This window comes from Prosopis cineraria, unplaced genomic scaffold (assembly GCF_029017545.1).
Source record: "Prosopis cineraria cultivar Desert tree isolate PC_DT_omini unplaced genomic scaffold, ASM2901754v1 PC3, whole genome shotgun sequence".
NCBI lineage: Eukaryota > Viridiplantae > Streptophyta > Magnoliopsida > Fabales > Fabaceae > Prosopis > Prosopis cineraria.
Genome location: NW_026555334.1, coordinates 35,540,843 through 35,565,421, shown reverse-complemented (window position 1 = coordinate 35,565,421; position 24,579 = coordinate 35,540,843). Strand labels below are relative to the sequence as shown.

General features: G+C 33.9%; 2 protein-coding genes and 1 long non-coding RNA gene across 5 annotated transcripts; all 3 read left to right on the top strand.

Moving 5' to 3' along the window:
* Positions 1-2,575: 2,575 nt before the first annotated feature.
* LOC129307055 (membrane-anchored ubiquitin-fold protein 4-like) lies at positions 2,576-7,215 on the top strand. 2 transcript variants are annotated; one of them, XM_054947914.1, is made up of 4 exons: positions 2,576-2,749; positions 3,122-3,349; positions 6,331-6,501; positions 6,854-7,215. In XM_054947914.1, exons 2-4 carry the CDS (start codon positions 3,220-3,222, stop codon positions 6,907-6,909), a joined length of 357 nt encoding a protein of 118 aa, XP_054803889.1. In that variant the 5' UTR covers positions 2,576-2,749; positions 3,122-3,219; the 3' UTR covers positions 6,910-7,215. The 2 variants fall into 2 exon arrangements, with proteins under 2 accessions (XP_054803889.1, XP_054803890.1); XM_054947915.1 differs by lacking the exon at positions 2,576-2,749 and adding an exon at positions 2,897-3,025.
* An 11,147-nt stretch (positions 7,216-18,362) lies between these two features.
* LOC129304458 (uncharacterized) lies at positions 18,363-20,401 on the top strand. 2 transcript variants are annotated; one of them, XR_008591692.1, is made up of 4 exons: positions 18,363-18,673; positions 18,778-18,994; positions 19,146-19,416; positions 19,519-20,401. It is a non-coding gene; the product is annotated as an uncharacterized LOC129304458 (long non-coding RNA). The 2 variants fall into 2 exon arrangements; XR_008591693.1 differs by having other exon boundaries at positions 18,778-19,014.
* A 2,540-nt stretch (positions 20,402-22,941) lies between these two features.
* LOC129306475 (major pollen allergen Ole e 1-like) lies at positions 22,942-24,219 on the top strand. Its single transcript, XM_054947088.1, has 2 exons — positions 22,942-23,410; positions 23,506-24,219. Exons 1-2 carry the CDS (start codon positions 23,221-23,223, stop codon positions 23,841-23,843), a joined length of 528 nt encoding a protein of 175 aa, XP_054803063.1. The 5' UTR covers positions 22,942-23,220; the 3' UTR covers positions 23,844-24,219.
* The last annotated feature ends 360 nt before the right edge of the window (positions 24,220-24,579 follow it).

Here is a 24,579-nt window from a genome sequence, read left to right as displayed (position 1 = left end):
ATTATGATTTTATATGATTTGAATTAAATAACAAATTTTTATTAATATATAAAATTTAATTAAAAATATTATATATATATAAATAGATAGTGGGAGTATTTTGTAAATATATAAAAATAAAAATGGCTACAACGGTGAATTTATAATGGGGAAGGCCCCGCAAGTCAACGATGGTGCAGCATTATTGGTGTACGGTGAGGAAGAGAAAGAGTGGATGCCCTCGTATGTGTAATATAGTGTATGTTTGAATTAAAAAAAATATAAAATATAAAATTAATTAAAATTAATAAAAAAATATGTGACTTTAATGTGATTTATATTTAAATATTTTTTTAAAAATTAATTGAATAAATTAAAATTTATTTAAATAATTTAATTTAAAATTTAATTAAAATGTATAATAAAAAATGAATATAAACTTTCTTATATATATTTGTGACAAATTTAATTTTTTTAAATATCGAACTTAAAATAACAATTTTTAAAAAAGTAATTACAAATATAAAATGCACTGAATATAAAATTAGTAAAATTTGAATATTATTAAATTTAAAATAATGCAATTGAATTTTTATTATATGTGTTTTTTGCAAACTTTAAATTTAAATTAAGAATAATATAATTTAATATTAATATTATTCTACATATTTTTCTCCAGCTGTAAATTAAAAGGTTTTTCATACATATTTTTCTTCTTCTTGCTTTTTTTTTTTAATCCTGGGAGCTGAGAACCTAAGAGACCATGAAAAGATAAATCATTAATCCTTATGCACGTGTCTAAGTCTAGTTTGTGCAAGCACCATATGGAGGAGAAAAAAAAGGTCACAAAAAAGTAATTGTTATTTAAATAATCAATACCCCCACCAATTGCAAATACCCAACACTAGAAACCAGAAAAAATATCTTCACAGCTAACGTCACATTTAATCCATAAGTCCATTAAAAAAAATTTCTATCTAGATATAATTTTTTCTCTTCTAAAAACTTTTAATATCCTAACTGAGGTTTGGTTAGCCCAAACCCCTATTAAGATATTATTCAAACATAGCTATATAAATGATATATATCCTCTTACCACATATTCATGTCAATTTTTTAAAATTTATTACTCTTTTAATTAATATGCTTGTCAGAATATAAATACTCTATATTTTTATGCATTCAAGTTTATGTTTGTGACCTGAAAAAAATAATGGTATAAAAATATAATATTTCTTTATTTTTAAATTATAAAATATTTTTAAATAAAATTATACATATCAATAATATTTATTAAATGCATCTTATAACTTTATTTTTTTAAAATTTCCTTTCATTAAATAAAGAGAATATAATGAAAAGGACAATATTAAAAAATTATATTAATAAAATCTAATTTTTGTTAAAATATCTTGTATTTTTGGAATGGCAAAATGTATCTCGAAAATATATTATCATTTGGGACAGGGAAATAAGAGATCATAGAAGTTACTATGTTATAAAGATCAGTGTAACTAGTAAAAATAACATTAAAACTAAATTTAATTTTACGCACCTTTAGAACTTTTACAAATCTTAAATTTGATACGTGCTAATTTATTGAAAGTAATTTATACAACGAAACTGTCGTGTTGCTGGGAAATCGGGAAGTACTCTTCCGGAAACTCCCAAAAGCTCTCTCTCTCTCTCTTTCGGTTAAAAAAAATATGATTATATTTTCGTGGAAGTTGGATTACCATATTAGGCAGATTGCACCCTATGAACATGTTTGTATGTCTATTTTGGTGAAATTATCCCAAATCTAACATTTGGATTTGGGAAACGAACATCAGACACGCAATATTACATAGGATCTTCACAATCTAAAAAGATAACCGCGTGGTTCTTAGTTGCAAGTGGTATCAACTTTTAGAAACACTCTTCTAATTTTATACATAAGGCAAAGAAAATATTGATTTTGATAACAGAACATTTCACTATTTTTTATTCTTATTAAAATTATTAAAAAATACTCCCTTTGATCTTATTTATAAGACACATTTTATAAGTAATTTTTTTTAAAAATACATGATACTTTGCTATAATTAAATTACTTTTTTTTAATTTTACTCATTCTTAATTAGCGTAAAGATATTTAACGTGGTTATACTATTATTTAAAGTTAAGAATAAAAATAAAAATGCATCTCACTTTTTTATGATTAAGAAAGAAAATTAATTTTTAATATGTGTGAAACGATTAAAAATGTCTTATAATAAAAATAAAAAAGAGTATATGTAAAAATTTATTAATTTTTGAAATAGAATTAATAAAGTTTAATTTTTTTATTTTGTAAAAATATATTAAAAGTAATTTATAAATAAAAATAAAAAATATTAAACTGGTATTAATGCCATTAATTAATATGGATACTGACCATAATTGATATGGATTTATGTAGATACTATTCAATGCAATTAATTAAATTTACAACAACAAAAACGATCCTTCTTACAATCATAGGGCTGGACGAGCACGGTAAGGGGATTGCGGTCAAAAAAGGTACGGAGGTTGTGGTCTCTGACGGAAATAATACTAACATTTATTTGAAACCGAACAAGCAAAACACAGAATCAAAGGAAAGCGGGGGAGTTCGGGTCTAGGGTTTTCCTTCCTCCCTCTCAAGCCCGAAAATCTCCTCTTCTTCGAATCTTTGAGGTCTCTCTCATGAGTCACCATCTCTCCCTTAATTAAAACCTCTACTTCCCTTCATTCCTCTATCTTATTTAAGGTATCATCGCTTTTCCTTTCGTTTTCTCCCCCTATTTTCATATTTTGGTTTAGGATCACTTCAGTATAGTTGGCGCTGCATCAATTTCGAACGGTTTGGAACTTGGAGCTGTCTCCTTTTTTTTTTTTAAATAATTATAATTATGGAAAGCGAAGTGCTACATTTCGTGAATCAGTTTGTTTGGTAGCTCAGCAAATTAAAGGCCTTGCGCTCAATTGGCTTCGGAAAATGAATACTGGACTAAACTGAGCAGAGCCACTTAGTTGTCCTTCGATTGTTGAGTTCTCTATAATTCTGATTTCAATATAAAAAATTTCTCCGTTCCTGCAATTACACGTCGGTACTGACTTGTCTTCTTTAAAATGATGGCAGCTCTGTACAGATTGTTGTGGCAGATTGAAAGCTGGGATTCTTGGTGGAACTTTTGTGGTGCCTTATTGTTCAGGAATTAAATCGGTGGAAGGTTTCAGATGCCGGAGGAAGACATAGTGGAGCTGAAGTTCCGTCTTTACGATGGATCGGATATCGGGCCCTTCCGCTATTCGCCGGCATCTACTGTAGCCATGCTTAAGGAGAGAATTGTTTCGGAATGGCCAAAAGGTTAGGAGCTTGACATGATTTTTGTTTCGATTCTATTTCTACATTCTTTTCCCTTCGAGTGCTATTGCTTTGACTCCCGAATTTTATCTACGGTCGTCCTTAATGATAGCTTTGGCATGCTGGCTGAGGCAAAAACTTCGTTCTCTGGCTTAAATGAAGCGTGGTCCAGCTTTTTGAGGATTTAATTCTAAGGTTTTGTCGTATTTATATATCTACCCTAGTTTCTGATTGTACAACTAAGTAATCCATGTTCCATCCGTTTCTTGACATTCCCTGCGATCAATATGCACGGAATTAATTTTGAAAACCTTTTGGTGTGATGTTCTGCTAGTTGCTTGAATCCATTTTGAGGAACCTATGAATTCTTTAGTTGAACGCGGGAAATTGGTTGGACGATTTTTTTTTTGCTGCTTTCTATGTATGATCGACTAAATTAGGTCACAGCGTGTCCTCATTAGATATTCTATTTGCAAAATCTTTAATACTAATGAATGCTGAATTGTTCCAATTAAGCTATTTAGTACCCCTGTTTGGAAAGGCTCTCCCATGCAAGTTTTTCATTTTTCGATCATCCATTAACATGTGTTAATTGATTTCAAATGGCTCTATGGGTCTTCACAAACCTCAGTTTAGTGGTTTCTCATATACTTCATCAGTCACAATGGACATGTGAATTTGGATTGCGGGAATCAGATAAGCAAAATTGTCCATCGCTATTTAAGATTGTTACATAGTCGTACCTCTGAACCTGACTATTTAGTTCTAGCCAGATGCATATGAAAGGAAACCAAAGCTATATAAGACGGATGCATGATCTGGTTAGACCCTGCTCCCCCCCCGCCCAAACTATGACCAGCTTTTAGAAGCCCTAGAAGGTCTCTTCACGATAGCTTTTGTATGTCACTATCTTCTTGAGGACGCTGCCATTATGTTCCTAATTTTTATATTTGTAATTAACGGTCTCATAATATGTCTTAATTTTATGTCAAATGCAACATCTCGTTCTGTACAGAAAAGATATAATGCTGATAGGCTCTTGATGGCCCAACCTATATCTTTAATTATGTTTCATGGGTAAGTTCAAGCAGTTGCCCGCTGCCTAGGCAATTCCAAAATAGGGAAGTAGGTGAATTTACCATGTTAAACTTTCTCCATGCTAACCTCAAAATAGAAACTCCACATTTAAAATGCAGACTTTTTGGAGTGGCAGAAGATTCTAATGCACTGCTCAAATAAATTTCTAATTTGAAAATACTGTTCTTCTGGTTTCCATTCATTCATATTTAATCCAAGAGACCAAATGCTTAAAAAACGTACAATATTAGCTCACGTATGTGGGTGCATTTGTATTCACATGGACGCTTGTGATATGTGAATTCATTCATGTTCATCTTTTTTTTCCCCTTGAATAAGTGCGAAAAGCTTCATTCAAAAGAATGTAACCAAGATACAAACAAGCCCTGAAAAATGAGGAAGAAAAAACACAAAACCAACCTACGAACCACCCAAGAGGAACTACCTATTTGGCGGCAAATCAAAAAAGTTTAACTCATTTGGCATAGAATGACACAACTTCGCAAGGTATTTGGCTTCACGTTCATCTTTTGATAGTAAGAAAAGGCAGAGTATTTACCTGGAGAGTTGAGTTAGCATCTTAACATCTATAATTCAGTTCAAACGCCTTAACTATAATGATTGAGACTGTTAATATTTTATCAAGCAGAGAAATAGAGAGAGGGGGGGGGGACGGATAAACAAGATACATTTTCTTTTTCAGCTTGGTTAATTTAATCCCAGAAGTTACAGAGAACTGGACACTTTATCTTCCCGGCCCCCTCAGTTGTCCACTTCCTCATAAAGCACACTAGGAATTGGCAAGACAAAAACAAGGAGAAATTTTGAGTTCACTGGAATCAACACGTGGGGTTCTGCCATGGGGTGAGGTCTTGTGCATGCTCCTCATGTTTATGAACGGATTGCTGGATGGAAAGGGCCAGTGCTTTGGGTGAACTGATGTTCTGTAAATTGGTCATGACAGCAGTCACATCTCACATGGATGTGCTATTTTAATGCCATTACTTTGGTTTTTCATTATAGAGAAGGCAATAGCCGATTATGAATTTGCTCCTTATTGACAGAAAATAGTCTTTATATTGTCACCTATGCTAACTTTCTGGTTATGTTGGTGTATGAGACGAGTATAATTCTAGCAAGATATGTATCTGGAATCAGATGGGTAATGTTAGATTTCTGATATATAATTGTTTCCTTTGTCTGATGAAATTGGTTAATAAATGATAGAGTACAATGACATCATATAATCTATGTAGCCGACCCCATCTAATGGGATAAGGTTTGTTGTTGTTGTTATTGTTGTCTGATGAAATTGGTTGATGGTTTTGTCCCATCTGAAGTTTTGAATTTTTTTTGGTATAATTACATTCCCTGTAATTTCAAATTCTGGACCCGTTATATTTTGCAATCACAATATTATGATGCTGGAAATAACCTTGAACTGGGGAAATATTTTACTTATCTGCGCGTGCAGTGTGTACATGCACGCACATGCACATACATGTGTGTGCGACGTAGGCAAGCACATGTATCTGGGATTCATTTTTTAGAATCATAAGTCAATGATTGTCCTCTTTACAGCATGACGAGGAAAATCCTGTTTAAATTTTGAAAGTTCCTTAAAACACAACGCCCCTTTTTAGTGTTGTTTTGCCGACAAGGAAAATTCAAGTTTTATTAATCCAGCATCAGTATCCAGTTAATAGATGTAGATGTTCTACACTGTATAATGATTGCTTAGCTGGATTATCACTCTTGCATTGATGGGTGATTTGATTTGATATGGTATTTGTATCGTTCTTTATCTGATACAGTTTCCATCTAGAGATTTTGCTTTTGGCGATTATGCTTGTAAATTCCCTTTTTGTTTTCTAGCTATGAAATTGTTCCTGCCATTCTGTCGACAGATAAGAAATTTGCACCAAAGGCAGCAAATGACATCAAATTAATAAATGCTGGGAAAATTTTGGAAAACAACAAGACAGTTGGCCAATGTAAAGTTCCTTTTGGTGATCTACCAAGAGGAGTTATCACCATGCATGTCGTGATCCAGCCATCTTATGCAAAAGCAAAAACAGGTAAATTTCAGTAATTCGTGCAAATACGTTCTATTGATGATTGACAAGTTTATTCCAGAAGCCAATGCGTATACGCTTGCTTTATATCTTTGTTGTTGATGCAACCTATGCCAAGGAGTGCAGATACCTACATATGCTAATGAGTAAATGACCGCCTTTTAAATGATAATTTTGATGCTTTTTGTTAAAGTGCAGGGAATTAAATCTCCAAAAATGGAGAGAAGTTAGATTGTATGATGATAGAAATGTAAATTACAGGATGTCTTTTGTTTAGACAATGATCAAATGTGAACTAAAAAGATACTGTGATTTCTGATGGCATGCCAAAATTTTCTTTTGTTGATTTGGACAGAGAAAAAGGTTGATGAGCCTCCTAAAAAACACATATGTTCATGTTCGATAATGTGATTACTGATTAGTGAGAATACATGGTCGTCCAGAGTTAATCTGCTGAGATTGCCTTAAAGTTGTGATTGCTGGGATCTCTCAGGCAAGTTCATGGAAATGCGTGGCTGGAAAGACAATAATATGTAGTATAGTCCCAACCCTCATTCTTAGATGTACGTTGGAGGGCATTCCTGTATAACAATGCTTGTTTGTCTTGATTTTCCTTCTGTTTTATAAAATTCGTGTTTGATGCATCTTTGAAGAGGCAATCTTAATTTTAGTTTACATAAAATATGGGAGATGCTCTTCCCCCCTCCTTTTCCTCTCCTCTCTTGACCAGCTGCCATAAATGTGGAGAATATCCATAGTTTTAGCGTACCTTGATCTCCTGACATTATTACTATTATTGTTTTTATTTTTACCAATGATAATAGACTGTATCATCCGTCTTCCTCGACGAACGAGGTTAATAATTCTTGACCCAGAGCCAGACAAGAGATGGGCAACTATTTGCCATCTTTTTGGTTAAGGTAATCCTTGACACCATTAAAAAAAAAAAGAAGGAAAAGAAAAAGAAGAAGAGAGTGATAATTTGCCATTTAAAGTCTTCACCTTTTGTCCTGGGCCTGAGAGTGAGCCGAGCTTTTTTTTTTTTTCAATTACCAACGTGAATGAACCAAGCTGGTGGAACATGGTATTAGTTCTCCTCAATTGAAAATGTGTTTTAATTTGGTTCATTTCCTTGGTTAAATTAAGAGGTTTGGATGTGATTGTACTCGCTTAAGGAATGAAGCGGAGGAGATTATAAGGTAAGTTTTAATGTATTTGATTTTAAAAGATAAGTAAGGTTATTAAATTTCATAAAAAAAGATGTAAAAGAAAATAAAAATAAAAATTAACCAAAAAAAAGTTTTAGCTTCATTTCCTTCAAACCAAACAAAAAATTAGAAGGCTTGGTAAGTCAAGCTTGAAACTTCGTAGATTGAATTAAAACTGAATCTGTCTGGCCCCCCTCCTATACAATTTAGACATTTAGTATTTACATTTAGTAATTTTTTTGTTTTAAAAAACTTGAGTTCATACAAAGTTCACTATCTAATTAAATCTATTTTTATCCTGTCACTTAATCTATAGAATAACGTATAATAAATATTTTAAATTTTAAATATAATAATTTGTTAATCATCTGATTTTATTTTTAATGATTTTCTGTAATTTTAAAAAAAATAATTTGAAAGATCATCACACATCAGTTAGGATTCATTTAGTACACAGAATAAAATGAAGGAAAAAAAATAAACTTCTTGTTGTAGACGAACAAGATTATTTCATGTTAGAACGTAGGGAAAATTATGTTGGTGGAGTTATTTTTAATTAGGTTTGATCATGCACCAACATTGTGCACTAGAATTAGATCTGATAAGTGTATTAAAAAATAATTTACAAAGTTAAAAAAATATCAGAGAAATAGTTTAAAAAGAAAACATAATAGAAGTTTGTCCCCACAAAAAAAAAAAAAAGAAAGAGAGACTTTTTTTTTTTTGATGAAAAGACAAAACCTAGGCTTGCTATCCTATACAATCAGACAAGTAGAGTAAATCCTTCGCCAGCTCATCATGCAGAGACTCCGGGATGCCAGTGAAAATACTGAGTCCAAGCATAATATTCGGTCCAAGTTTAGCGAGACCGTCGGCAGCGTTGTTCTTGTCAATCTTCTTTACATGAACTTCCCAATCTCTCTAGATTAACACCTTCACTTCCATGATCACTCCATAATCCTCATGTTCAACACCTCCCTCTGAACTGATCAATTCTAGAACTTCAGGCGAGCCCATTTCAAGTTCTACCATCCAAAATCCTGCATCCCATGCAATCTTTAACCTATGAGTGCAAGTCCAAATCTCAACAAATAGACTATCACCTTCCATCATTCTACAAGTAAATCCAATCATGAATTGTCCTTGCGAATTCCTAATGAGTCCACCACAGGCACTTCTTGAGTTGAAGTGAGAGAATGCTCCATCTAAATTACATTTAACCCAACCCGAGTCCGGTGGCTTCTATCCCTGTTTCCTGATGACCTTATCATAAACTTTCTGACACTTACCAAGACGCATTTGAGCCAACTTCATGCCTTGAATCATCGCCCGTGTACTAGCAACAACAGTTTCATTGCTTACCCAGCTCTTCTCAAAAGTATGCAGATTGCGTCTTTCCATGCCCACTAACAAATTACAGCAAACATTTCACTCCAGTCCTCTACCTCAATGTTCGCATGTGTAGAAGTGTTCCACCAAATCCAGTCTCTAAGATTAACATTAAAAAGATTTTGCCATTTACTTCCAGGGACCAACAACTGCCACAACTGTCTTGTTATAGGACAATCCCAAACCACATGAAGGATATCTTTAGTCATAATTTGGCAATATGGACATGTATCTGTCTCACTTATACCTCGTTTATGACGAGCAGCATTTGTTAATATGCTCCCACGCAAAGCCAGCCAGAGAAACGTCTTGCACCTTTAAGGAATTTTCAGCTTCCATATTCTATTCGAAACGGGATCCTGCTGGTTAACATCCGATTGACAATGTGCATAGGCAAATTTAGTTGAGAACAGACCATTCTTATTCCACTTCCACCATACATCATCGTGCCCATTCATCACCTCCGTAGGTTCGATCCAGGCTTCTTCATATCAATTCGTGGAATTAAATCATTACCACAATTATACTTATTTTGGACCTCTTTCACCTAAAAGTCATCACGATGCTTCATCAAGTTCCATCCTAACTTCATAACAAGAGACTTGTTCTGTAATTGGGCTTGCCTAATGCCTAATCCACCTTTGCTTTTAGGGCTACAAATAGCCTCCCAAGCCACAAGATGAATTCTACAGTGATCTTGATTGCTACCCCAAATAAAACTCCTGTTACATTTATCTAGCTCTTCACAAGTACTCACAGGTCATATATAGAAGTTCGCATAACATAACTAGGGATTGCATTAGTGACCGAAGAAACAAGTGTACTGTGACCAACTAGAGATATAGAATTAGTCTTCCAATTGTCCAACCTTTTCTTCACCTTATCCACAACTTCTTAAAAAGTTTTTTTTTTGACCCTCTGATGCTGGAGAGGAACCCCAAGATATTTTCTCAAGTCACAGGTTTGAGTAAATCCCAAGAGCTTAGTTTAGAACATCTAGTGTGATTAACATTCTTGGAGAAAAAGACTCTGGTTTTAGAAGCATTTACCTTCAGACCTGAGCTTAGGAAAAAATCATTAAGACATCTGTTGATAATTTCTACATGTTGAATGTTAGCCTCCGTAAAGAGAATAATATCATCTGCAAAGAAAAGATGAGAAATAGGCAGACCAGTCTTCATAAGTCGGATTGGTCTCTATTGCTCCTTATCAATCTGCAACTGAATTAAATGAGCCAATTTTTCCATACAGATAACAAACAAATAAGGAGATATTGGATCTCTTTGGCGGACATCTCTTGAAGAATAAAATTTATTAGCTTTTTTCCCATTCCATAATAGTTGCACACTCGATGTAGAAACACATCTAGAGATTAAGTCAATAAGTTGGGATGGGAGATTTAGCTCCTTTAAGCATCTAGTAAGAAATCCCCAGTTAACTCTATCATACGCCTTCTCTAGATCAATTTTTTTAGCCAAAAATCCTTCTTTATAGTCATATTCCTCATGAAATGAATAACCTCTTATGCCACAATGATATTATCAGTATTATGCCTTCCAGGGACAAAACTACATTAATTTGGAGAGATCATAAAGGGTAGAATCAACTTCAACCTATTTGCAATAACTTTTGTCATAATCTTATAGACAACATTATAAAGGCTAATCGATCAAAGATCTTTGTAAGATTTTGGTAACTCCTTCTTCAAAATAAGAACAATCAGCATACTATTAAGCTCATGCACTTTTGTGGATTAGTAAACACTTCCTTTACAAGCCTTACAACTAACTGTTTAACTGTTTTCCATTGATTCTGATGGAATAAGGCATTGAACCTATCTGGACCAGGTGATTTCAAAGGTCCTATTTGAAACAGAACTTCTTTAATCTCTTCTTCAGTGACCATCCTTCCACAACTATGGAGAAGGGTTTCATCCACCAAAGGAAACGTAACATTACAATTAAGCCAATCTCGCTACTAAACATCCTTCTTAAATAAAGTATCAAAATAAGTAGTAGTAGACTTCATTATCTCCTTGGGGTTAAAACATCCATGTGCCATTTGCATCACAAATAGCATCAATTCTATTTGCCTTTCTTCTCTTATTCGTACTGCATGAAAAAGCTTCGTATTTCAATTGCCATTCACATTCCACTCCACCCTTGCTTTTTGTGCCCGCAGTAAAGAATCTTGCAGAAGTACCTCTTTGAGTTCTTTCCATAAGGATAGCTGTAGTTGTTCAAAGTAAGAGGCATCTTCTCCCTTCTCCATAGCTCTATCAATCCCTTTTAATCTCCTTATAATCTTCTTTTTTCTAATTCTAGTATTTCCAAAAGTTGTTTGGTTCCATTTAGAGTAGGTAGTGGCAAACTTAGCAATATTCAAGTTCTAATCACTAGAATCATTCTACTCTTTACTTATAAAGTCATTAAAGTCATCATGCAACACCCACAATGTAATAAAGCAAAATGGCCGATTATGTCTAGAAGCAAAATTGGTATACCCCAACTTTAACAAAATAAGACAATGATTTGATTTATAGCATGTAGCACACTAGCATTTAGAAAGGTTTGAGTCCACTGATAATTACATAAATATTGATCTAATCTAGCCTCAAATCTTCCATGTTTCCAGGTATAAGGTGGACCACTAAATTGCATATCATGTAAATTAGAAGAGTCAACCCAAGAGATAAAATCTTTGTCTTGTGTGGTTCTACAACAAGTGTTTGACTTCCTTTCAATGCTAAACAAAGTAGCATTAAAATCTCCACTAAGAACCCATGGCCTTTGAATGCCATCCTTGATACGACATAACTCCACCCATAGATTACGTCTTAAAGATGGATTTGGACTTGCATACACATCTATAAAATACCAAGTCCCTTTTATTTGATCTTCTATTAGTAAATGAATAAATTGAGTATTCTTTCAAGAAAAGTAATCTTCTTACTTCCTACATTCTACATGTACCAAATTCCCCTATCATAACCCTCAACATCAACTAAAACTTTATACTAGAACTAAAAGAGTCCACCCTTTTCTTTGCATTTTCTTTGTCACACTGAGTCTCAAGAATGGCAAGAAAATCTAGACAATAATGCTATTTCATTTCATAGATCAGGGATGAAAATCTAGTACTCCCTGTTCCTCTAAAATTTTAGATTTGTATTATCATAGAGACATATGATTCATGTTGTGGGTCTCATCCCTCCTTACCAGAATCCTTGAGACGATCATACTTGTATTTGTGATTTGTGCATCTACATGTTGCTTCACAATGGTAATGTTGTTGTTAGACTTCGCGTACATGTCTTCATTTGAATTTAGTCTATGTAGCTCAGCCTTTTCCACTTGTTTTTCTTTCGCCTTGTCCAACTCCATAGCATTAAATCCTATGTCCAGTCCATTATCTCCAAAACTATCTATGAAGGTAAAAGTAGATGGCCTATCTTGTAAGATCATGGACCTATTATTTGTGGTGGGCTTTGGACATAAGCCCAAGTTCATGGACTTTTGGCTTCTTTCTCCAGTTGGCATTTTATTTTCCTTCCCATGTAAACAATTTTTAGATGGCAGTTTCCTTTTAGCTCTAATTAGGACCCACTTTAATTTTTCATTCCCCGTATCCTTCCTAAAATGTCTCATACTTCCGTCATTTATCCTAGATTTATTCGCTTTTTTAGCCTTATTATTATCCATTACACATGTCCCTTTATTTCTATCTTCTCCATTCATTCTGCCTCATTGACTTTAAGGATGACTCCCGTTGAAATTATTTTGCAGATTTTTTTCCGACCCCTATCCCCCAATCCATTTCGATCTATATCATGATTTTAGTTTTGAAAATCACGACGCACAATCATCCCTGGTCCTCTCTCACTTCCTCCATCTTGTCTTCTACTACTAACTACCATCCTCGACTTTGTCAAAGTATTCTTTACCACCATCTTTCCCTTATTTGTGTTTACGATCTCTTCATCCATACCATCTTCCTCATTACCACTCAAAGCTATCGTAAAAGACCTTAGTGGACAATTCTCACAGGCATGTCTATACATGCCACATGAGAAACATATCATATGAAGACCTTCATAGGCAATCAGTCGGTCTTCACTAAAAGCATCAAAAAATGGCAGTAACGGCTTCTATCAACCTTGACGTAAATCCTAACGAACCCTCCTTTATCACATGTGGATGTAGACCAATCTACCTTTATCATTTTTCCAATCATATTACCTATCCTTTGTAGAGATTCCACATTATAAAATTTCAAAGGCAAATCAACCAACCATACCCATGCTGTAATTTTCTTTTGAGTATCTGCTTTTCATGGATTGAAATTTGGTCACCAACGTTACACTAATAAGTAATGATCATCTATCATCTATGCACCTTCTTGATATGCATAATCTTAGTCGTCGTTATTTGTGAATGAAATTGTAAAATATCTATCACTCAATAGAATTACCTTAATCTCCCCTTGAATGCGATTCATGAATAATATGTTTTGGAGCATTTTCCCCTAACAGTTTCACGATCAATGAATTCATCCATGGTTTACACCAAGAGGTATATTCATCCTCAATAAAAGATAGGCTAGGCCACTTCTTACTTTCAATCTTTCATCGCTCCCTTCATCATCTGTCTCCTTAGTCACTATTTTTGTTCATCTTGGGGAAATATTTTTTCCATCCCTGTACCATGTCTTCATCCTCATCAAGCTTAACCAAGAATCTTGCTCCTCTTACAGCAAGTAACTTGTTTTTATACGACAGTAGGATAGCTTTTTTCTTGACAATAATCTCGTTTTAAGTCTCCACATCCTTCTTTTGAGTCTCCGATCGACTGAAAAATAAATGACGCTGGTTGTGGTAATGCTCTTTATCCCTCTCATGACTACCCCATCGATCCCCATCTATCTCTCCGCATCCACCATCACAAAACCCCTCTCACTTACTCTCCTCTTCCAAATTGCTCTCTAAAATGCTTTTCTTTCAAAATCTTCTCTCTTTCTATTGATAAACAAAATATGTCTACGCTAATTTTTCTTTGTCCAATGATTATATTAATAAAATCAAAGAAAGTAGTGAATTTATCTTTATATAAAAAGAAAAAATAAACTTGAATGTTGCATGTTAGGAAAGATTTTCTCCAATACACAATAGCAAACAACCCTCAATTCTAGCTACCATACTAGTCGAGGAGTTGGTATACCTTCCAGGACTTAGCCCAAACTAACCTTCAAGGATCATTTTAAGGATAATGATAGCAAGGTCTCATAGTAGAAAATTAATGACAGCTAATATTTTGGAAAAATGATAGAAAAATTTATTTAAATTATGTAAATGACATATTAGTCCTAAGAAATGGTATAATTTTCTTGAAGTCTCATGAGATTTTTCTATTATTAGGAAATTAAAGGAAATGATCAAATTGCCCTTAAATAAAACAAAAATCTCAAGCCTCAATGCAGAGTCATTCCTGTGCGTTCTTGCCTCTACTTTGTCTTCTTGTTCTCCTTTTCTCTCTTCTTTGTGATCTTCTTTTGGTCCATCTCCTTCTCCTTCTCTTTCTCCTTCTCCTTCTTGTCCGTCTTATTTCTTTTTGAGTTTCTGTACATGGGTGATTTGTTTTATTAAGCCGTTGTCTATGGGTATATGTAAACAATCATTCTTCCTCTATTAGATGTGCTGTATGTGGGTAAATTTCCTCTCCTCCTTAAAATTTTTCCTCTCATATGTGATAGTTGAAGTTGATATGGGTTAATGTGCGTAAATGATTGAGATCTTCATTTTCTCTACTATATATGGATATGGATGCTTACTCAATGATAAACAATAAATGATATATCATTTTCAATTGTGTTGTAAATGCATAAACTAAAGTTACAAATGACCAATATAAAGTTGTGAATATAAGAAGAATAGTTGTTGTTGGATAAAACATAACATATATGTGATTATAATATTTGAAAAATAGATATATTGATGAATGACTATTTCATTGTTTCATGTTGGCATGAGAAATGACTTCTTTTGCTTTAGTTTTGGAAAGAAACTATTTCGTTATTTCCACATAGGGGGACATTTTGTAAAAAATGTTGAAGATAAAATATAATATGATGGGGGAGTATGAGGATAAAATGATAAGGGAAGGGATAACACTAGAAAATTCAACCCTTCATATATTTTTGTCAAAAGGGTTATATGGTATTTTGATATAAGTTGTAGATCATATAACTGATAATAAAAGCCTTAGATAGTTACCACTTTTTAAGATTTTATTGTCATTTAAATTAATGAAAGTTGTTATTTCTTGAATTAGAGTGGCACTTCATTTTTATTGATTTAGTCAATTTATAGAGGATACTGATAAATTATAATTCCTTGTTGCATTGTGTGTTATTGCGAGTCTAGGAACAAAAGTTATTAATATAGGAACACAAAATTGTGAATGAAAAGTTGTGAATTTTCAACATTTATTGTATATCAGGACTTGCATATGTAGAGTTACTATTGACTATTGAATCGTTGTAAATTTAGAAACAAAAGCTATTAATATAGGAACAAAAATTATGAATGAAAAGTTGTGAATTTTTAATACCTGATGTATATTAAGACCTGGATGTGCGGAGTGTGAATGATTATTGAATTGTTACGAATTTACAAACAAAAGTTATTAATATAGGAACAAAAAGTATAAATGAAAAGTTATGAATTTTCAACACCTAATGTATATTAGGACCTGCAAATGCTGAGTTACAAATGACTGTTGAATAATTATAAACTTATAAATAAAAGTTGTTAATACAGGAACAAAAGTTGTAAATAAAAAGTTATAAATTTTCAACACCTAATGTATATCAGGACCTGCAGAACAGAACTTACGAATAGCGAATAAATTGTTACGAATTTAGAAACAAAGTTATTAATATATGAATAAAAGTTATAAATGAAAAGTTGTGAATTTTTTTTAATTTGAATAAAGGGCAAAAGTGTCATTTCTTATCATTTCCTAATGACAAAAATATCCCACAAGACTCTAGAGAAGTTATATATATTTCATAGGACTAATATATCATTTATATAATTTAAATAAATTTTACTGTCATTTTTCATAATATTTTCAATAAAATTTTATGAAAAATTAGTTGCCAATATTGATTTAGAGTATGATAATAAAAGGGAATAATTGCAATTGAGATTTACATTTAGAATTTAGATTTCATATTTACAAATGAAATTATTGAATTTATAATTATTTTAATCAATATTTATAATTTATTTTTTAAAAAAATTATTAGATACCTACTTGTATTTAATTCAGATCTTAACCTAAATAAAAAACTTTAAGCAGTCCAAGTTCAACACGAAGGAGTGTTTGTAAAATAGCCACGGAATGGAGAAAAATTTGGACAAGTTCTCTTCTAATATTATAAGTTAAATTAAGCAATTTAAAACTTGCTCCATGAGTATTTTTATACAAATTATTCAAAGAACATATTAGAAATAACTCAATTTAGAAATATTTATTAATAATTAAATTGACACACGAAACATGTCCAATGTCTATGCTAATTTTTTCCTAACCATGCGGACTGTGGAGAATTAGATGCATGAACATCAAGGTTTAAGTTAGTATTAATTTAATATATGCCAACAGGGTCTAGCAGAAAGGTTTAATTTTTTATAATATGCCAAATCAAAGTTTAAATTTTTATTAAGAGAGATATTTACATTTAGTACATGACTATGTCTCAAATGGAATTGCTTCCAATAGAAAGATTTTTGCAGGCAATAAAAAAAATATTGGCTTAAATATCAAACTCTAATAAATATATGAGATGCAAACAAAATATATGACATGAGGCTACCATATATTTTATTAAGTTACTGGCTGAAAAGAAGTTAATTATTAACCTGTTAGTAAAAAAAAAAAAATGAAGAGATGCTAAAAATGCACTCTTCGGTATTTTTAAAGTGTCAGCAGATCGTATGACATTTTTTTTTTTGGATTGAGCAATTTTTTTAAATGCACTAGGCACACAGCTTTTGACCCACAGTATCTGCTGGATCTACGACGCTCCTTCTGGTCTTATATATAGAGTATGCATAAGTTAATTTTAATTTTAATAATCTCACCATAATCAAGAAGATATAGTTGAATTATTAATGTTATCTGAAAAATAAAGAGATTTTTAGTTTACTCCTATTGAAGGCATGATTTGTAGTTGAATTTGGATTCGGTGACTAGATACCATTTGAACCCTTAAAATTTATGTAAACGATTCAAATAAACTTACTCATTCATTAATTTTAAATGAAGAATAATTTAGAATACTGATATGTATTTCAATAGTTTAGATGATGCAAATACTTAATGCTTGTATTAAGTACAATTATTGAATTCAAATTTGATTTATAAAAATTTATCCCTTATATGTAACAGTACTATACTCATGAGTAGAAGTGAAAAGATAAAATTAAAAAAAAAAATCAATGACCGATCTTTGTTCATAAAATAACTTATAAAAATGATGGTGGTAATTTTTTTAAGGAAGTGATTTATATATTCGATCATGATTAATAATATAAATGTTTATAATACGTCCAACTACTGCACGTAAGAATCCGTCCTAAAAAGAAATCAACATATAACAATGCTCTATTTGATGCATGGGTTGGGTGTTCGCCCTTTAGTTTTTGTTTTTAAGTATGAAAACAAAACATCAAATGGTGAGCATAGATTAATTCAGATCGCATCCTAAAAAATCCAGCTTGTAATTTTAACAAATAAACAACTTAAAGCACTCCTAGTTTGTCTCCATCTTATAACAAGGCCTCACATTAGTTAATGATGCAACACAGACACGGAAGTTGAGCTTAATCTTCACCGTTAGATCAGAGGGCCACAAAGTGACGCCAATTGCCAAATCATATGAATAATAAAGCCACATATACACCAGTACTTTTTCTGTAATTTTTAATTCTTTCAAAGTTTCTTCACATGTTTTATTAGCTTTCGCGCATAATTTACTCATTTATTCATATATCATCCAGCCTTTTCCCCATCTCAACATGGCTTAACCTTTTTTTAATAGAAAAAAATCATCACGGGAGAGGCCTTCACGACTGGATCACAATATTTTAATTCTCTCGCCACATGCGTGGGCGTCAACGGAACATCGAAAAAGTTCATCCCAAAGTATTATAAAAGCTTATCAACTTTCTTAGTCGAGTCTCATATGGAGAAGAGTCCACGATTAATTATCACGAACTATAGCAACACCATCATGAAATCGAAGCATTTGGTGTTTCTGGTTGTGATATGTGTAGCATTTGTGTCGGGTCGGGGAGACACAGACTCGGAGCCACGGGCATGGCGAGCACAAACTCAACCAGGCTTTAATTATTTCGTGTGCTGGCTTTGACCTGGCCTAGCCAATTTTTCCTCTCGAAAACTTGCAATCCCTCCTTGCCCAAGCAATATTTCACCATCCATGGACTCTGGCCTCAGTTCACTCCAAAAAAATATCCACAATACTGCACAACCACCGAGCAGCTCACGGATGATATCGTAATCATTATCTTTTTTTTTTCAAATTAATTGTATAGGTGTGCGTGCGCCTGTTCGTGTTCACTTTATTAATGATTTGCTGTTGATTTGCATGGTGTATGTAGCTTGAACAGTTGAAGAATGACTACGAACTGCTCACATACTGGCCTGATCTAAAGAATGCAGAAGACTTTGAAAAGAGAAAGAGCTTTTGGAAATACGAGTGGAAAAAGCATGGAACCTGATCTGCTAACAAGTTCACAGCCCTCCAGTACTTCCAGAGAAGCATCGATCTTGCCAAAAAGTACACAGACAAAATCTCGCAGGCTCTGGAAAAGAGAGGTATAATTCAATTCAATACAGTAATGAAAGTTGCATTTAATTGCATGCACGACAACACTAGATCTCCCTCTCTCACACACACACACACGTACACATGCATATATATTATATCCAAATCTGACCAGAAAATTGGACGATGTTAATTTATTAGGGGTGAGACCAAATGGTGATGCATATCGGAACTTGGACGTGCTTAACGCCGTACATGAAGCTACGGGCTACGTTCCAACGCTAGGCGTCACCACTAGTGCTGCTGGTACTGCTCTGGCTGAGATTCGTCTGTGCGTGAAAGACGACGCCGTTTCACTCTTCGATTGTGATACTGTCACATTTACCGCTCCTCCTGTTGCAGCTCCTTCTCCATCTCCGTCTCCATCTTCTCTATCCGCTCATTTGCTTCCTCCATATTCTCGCTCTACCAGGTGCCACCTTAATTAATTAATTATATCTCACCTAATTAATCCTTAACCACACCATTTCTTAATTATTATTAGATAACATGACCTTGTTGATTTTTGCTTCAGCTGGGCATTATCTATCTTGGAAGCCGTCTACGAAGCAGCAGCAGGGTTCCTGTAAGCATAAAGCACCGCTATAAATGATCAGTAATTAGTATCCGCTAAATTAATAAATAAAGGAAATGAAATGATAATTATGAGGGTTTGTCTGGTGTATCACACTGATCATCTACAACACCTTTGATCCGTGGATGCTCGTGGACGACAAAGAAAAATAATGTAATAGCAATAATTGATCATTTCCAATCACTCCGAGATCATGTGCGTAATTACTATTTCATATTGTTGTTCCTGCAACTTCAAAGCGGCCTCGTTATTCTTTTGGCAACTCCAGAGGACCAGAATAAAATGATTACAGCAAGACAGCGAGCTTGCAACTATAAAACCGTGAAATTGTCGGCTGCTTATAGGAAAGAGCGCGCCCCACATGATCATTATATTATCATATCATATACCGACCATGTTACACCATATTTAATCTAACGACAGTCAATAAGAATGAACCCGCAACTTATATGTAAAATGATGACCATGACGATCTTAATAATCTAATTAATTTATACATAGTAATTCGACAATCGCACGCAAATTAGACGTAACTCGCTTTGTTTAATAAAAATTGATCACGTTTAAAATGGCACCATAACACACACACACACAAAAACACACTTTGGATCAAGTGCCAATGAACTGAAATTATATAATTCAAAAGATGCCTGCAGCTTCATCAGTTTTTAATAATTGATGATATGAAGAAGCATGTACATGACCATCTGCTCACTTGCTTGGATCCCTAGGTCATGTGCTTCTTCTTGCTTTAATTTATTCTTTTGATCTCTGTTTTGATCCCCACCCCCTTTCTGTTCTCATCTCTCTCTTTGTTGTAGAGATAATCGTATTAATTAATGATGTGTTTTGTCATGCATTTGTTCATAATTAATGATGAAATACCATATCAACCACCGCTTTTGTGGATCTCTTATTTAAACCTTTTCCCCTCATGCATTAATTTTTCATTGTCTAACTCTGATCTCTTTACTCCTCTATTCTTTAACTATCTAGCCATAGAAGATGAAGATTGGAAGTTAGATTCAGTGCATATCATTGCTCATAAGTCATAACTACGTGCACATCTCTTCTGATGAATTGCATGAAACAGTTCAAATCCGATCCTCTTAAAAACGCAAAAATAAGAAAAGATATTCACCGTGAAAAATCTCTTTTAGATGGTTTAAAAAAATATTTAAAAAATGTACGAACAGCTGCCATATAGAGTAACTAAAAATATTTTTTTAAAATACATCGCATGTTTTTAAATATAAACAAAACTCCATATGTTTTCTTTCTTTCTTTTAGTAAGTAAAACAACAAATCTCAGAATGCATGTGCTAATGACATCTTTCCTTAATTGCCGTTTATTAAATGATAATATATTATTAAATTACCAAAAAGATGAATGATCAATCAAAATAATATTTGAATTTAAAATTTTTAATTTCGGATATAATTATTAGGATTGAGTAACTTTCTTACATTGTGTGATTGAGTTAAAATTTAGTATTTTTATTACCCTATCCGACCCTTCGCCACAAGAACACGTATACCCTACATACATCATCACCTTCATATCCCCACTCACAAATTTTAATTCTCCTTTTTGAGCCACAAGGGAATTGAACTCGGGACCCTTGCATCACGGGAGGGAGTCCATGTCACACTTGAACCAAAAGTTGTCAGCATTTACTTATATTTAAAAATAGGAGTTTGCATTAAAAAAAAAAAAAAAGACACAAGCTAGCAATAATAATGATGTTGGTGGCAAAATTTAAAGTAACAAAAATTGAGTGTCAAATTTTGTATATTAACCCATTTTTTTGAAGTTTGGAAAATTGGACTTTCTTTAACCGCTGATATTTATGGCCTTCAATAATCTTCAAGCTGGTGACGGTCATTATTTTTTTACCAGAGGTGACAGTCATTATGACTGCTCTAAATATTCTTTGTGGGATCTCTGTCACAAAAAATACGCAGTCATTATTTTTTTACATTTAATAACAAAAATACAGGCTCTAGAGTGGGATCTATGTCGCAAAAAATAAACGCCGTGAAACCCTATGGGTTGTTACTTGTTAGTTTCGTTGCAGTTCTGTTGCAGATAGGACTCTTCTTCTGCACATCAGTCATAACTGTATAATCATACCAACCATGCGTGCCCTCATCCATTTAATCTGTCCCTATCTCAAACCAAAGCCTTTTTCTTCACAATCACGGCTTTTTAGTATTCAAATCCAATTATTGCTAATTAAACCTGAAATTCTTGGTATGAATCTTTTCGTCTACAAAAGCTTAAAACTTTTAACCTAACTTCATTGACTTGAAAAACTTATAATAGTTTGGATCATAGCGGAAGAAAAAAAGTAAGAAAGTGCAGGTCATTTTATTTATAGCTGTCTCCTCCTACAATACTAGCTCCTAGCTGTTAAACCAATGTATAGCAGATGCACTGATGTGTAGAAGTTGGTGAGACAATTTATAGTGGGGCGTGTTCATCTTCAATAACGGTCCTGTAAAATGAACCACCCACAAAAGAACGAAACTTTCCAACATTGTCCATGTTCGATAATGCCCCCTTTTGGGCTTTTCTGGATTGACATACCTGCTATTGAGTCCCGCACTGCTTCCTTACTTTAGAGCCCGTATTTGTGTTTCTAAATGTAAAAGAATCAACTTTGTAATCCTAATAGTTTTTGGACTCACACATGCAACGCAATCAAAGTAGTATTATTGAATAGTGGTGGCCAGGCCCGGGATTAATCCCATAGTCAAAACGGTAGTCATTTGGACATTTGGTTGTGTCATTTATTGCAATTGGCTCACACAAAGTAGCTGATGGTGATGAGAAAGATGGTGACCCGACGACGCAAGTTGATAGCGTTTAGGAATATAATGTAGAGAGGCTTCAGAAGAGCCTTCTGAAGATATATCAATAATGTCATTGTTACGCCCAATACTTACGCTCAATAGTGGGATTATTGGTTCGCTTTAAGAGAGCAATCTTGGGCATTGAGGTTGAGTAAATTTGTCTATTAATGCTTCAATTCAGAGACTGTATGCAATGGCAATGGCTCTGCTCTGAGGCACATGTGAATGACATGAATGCTCTCACCAGTTTCATGCTTCTCTTCAATGCAGCGGCAGAAGCACGGATGAGAGACGAGCTCAATGAATATTGACTAGTACTAGTTACTTTGTGACTTAATGAAAGTATGTTGCGCAAATATGTAATCATTACTCTAATTAAAATCACATTCACATTTCTTGGTGTAGGCTTTATTTCGGGGTACTCCAGCTGGGATTTCTATATAATCAGCTGCCCCATATCCCTCAATCTCTCAAACGAAGCCGTTTGCCTCTCACCCACAAAGAGTATATCTACTTATTCTATCTATTCTCTTCTCTTCTCTCTCCTACTCAATAGCTCCATGTCTTGCCAAATAACATTCACATGTCTTTGTTTTTGGTGAAAAAAGATCCACTATTTCCAACTTTTTGCTAGAGGTTGCTTCTCCACTAAAAATTTCCCCTCATCATCCACACACCAAACTAATCTCTTACTGCGCTAATGCTCTGAAACCTACGCTAGCTTTCGCAGCCACTCATAAATAGTTCGTTCGGAAGCTTGCCTCTTATTTCCAAGCCTCAGCCGTCATGAATCCTGTAATTCTCTTTCTTCTTTTATCTTTGTTTACACAGTTTTCAGAAATTGAGCCAGCAAGACCAAAACCCAAATTGCCAGGGAAGCTGGTGCATCCCAACCCCGAAATCACTGTCATGGGCTTTGTTTATTGTGATACGTGCTCCAACAACAGCTTCTCCAGACACAGCTACTTCTTGCCTGGTAATATAATCTCTAGGTTTAGATTTGAGCTTTGTAAGTTGCTGAAAGACAAATAGATGGATGTTATGAACTCATTTTTCGTTCTTTATCTGCAGGTGCCGAAGTCAGAATAGATTGCGTTTTTAAGGCACTATCAGCGAAAACTGAAGAACAGATATCAGTTTCAGTGAACAGAACAACAAATAAGTATGGGATGTACAAGCTGGAAATACCATCAGTGGATGGAGTGAGATGCGCTGAAGATTCTGAACTAGTGTCTTCCTGCAAGGCAAGTTTAATAGGCAGCTCATCCTCTGCATGCAATGTTCCTGGATACAGAACCACTTCTGATGAGATAGCAATCAAAGCAAGAAGAGCCAATCTCTGCATATACAGTCTAAATGCTTTGAATTTCAGACCAACTAGAAGGGACATCACCTTGTGCGGTAATTGAAACTACGGAAGAGCTTGCACAAGTAGCCAGAGTACTAGCATACTAGGTGACTTGTGTACCCTTTCCAAGAAACCTAAAACCCATATATATGCTGGTCTCTCTTTTAATTAGCCCATCATAAGGGCATATACTTCTCTTTTCTTCTCTTCTGTTTTCTTACTTACTTGCTTGGCTCTGGAGTTTGTGTGCAAATCAAAGAAGAAAAGTTGGTTTAGGTCCTTGTTTAAATGCATCAGATGTATATAGAATCTCTCTGTCTGTCTGTGTGTCTGTCTGTCTGTCTCATGAAACTGTAAAGAACAAGCAACTTGTTCGACAAAGTGCTTATGTTTTTCGAGGGGGTTGCAGTTACAGAAAAGAGAAAGAAATTGTTCTATTGTTGTCTTTCCTCGTGATTCTATCAGACACCAATAAGCTGTATTTTTTGTTACAACCAATTACATTGCTATCCAACTGCAAGTTGACAGTTGACGGGGACCAAATATTTTATGACACACTATTGAAGGAGACCACATAATATTTGAAACGCCCATAACTTTAATTGTAATATGAGTAAGATAAATTACACTATGGTTTTGTAACATTTCACCCCCCAACATTCAAGTTTGTTCTTTGCCCATCCCCAATTCAGATTGATAGGACTTGCCATTACTGAACTAGTTTTACAGAGCAACTCAGAAGGCAGTGTGAGGAAAGTTGCTGGTTTAGATCACTTATTGTCTCTGGGCATCCTTTT

Coding starts and splice junctions, on each gene's coding strand:
- LOC129306475 (XM_054947088.1), top strand. CDS start 23,221: ATGAATCCTGTAATTCTCTTTCTTCTTTTATCTTTGTTTACACAGTTT. Junction 23,411..23,505: donor ACACAGCTACTTCTTGCCTG/GTAATATAATCT, acceptor CTTTATCTGCAG/GTGCCGAAGTCAGAATAGAT.
- LOC129307055 (XM_054947914.1), top strand. CDS start 3,220: ATGCCGGAGGAAGACATAGTGGAGCTGAAGTTCCGTCTTTACGATGGA. Junction 3,350..6,330: donor TGTTTCGGAATGGCCAAAAG/GTTAGGAGCTTG, acceptor TTCTGTCGACAG/ATAAGAAATTTGCACCAAAG. Junction 6,502..6,853: donor TTATGCAAAAGCAAAAACAG/GTAAATTTCAGT, acceptor TGATTTGGACAG/AGAAAAAGGTTGATGAGCCT.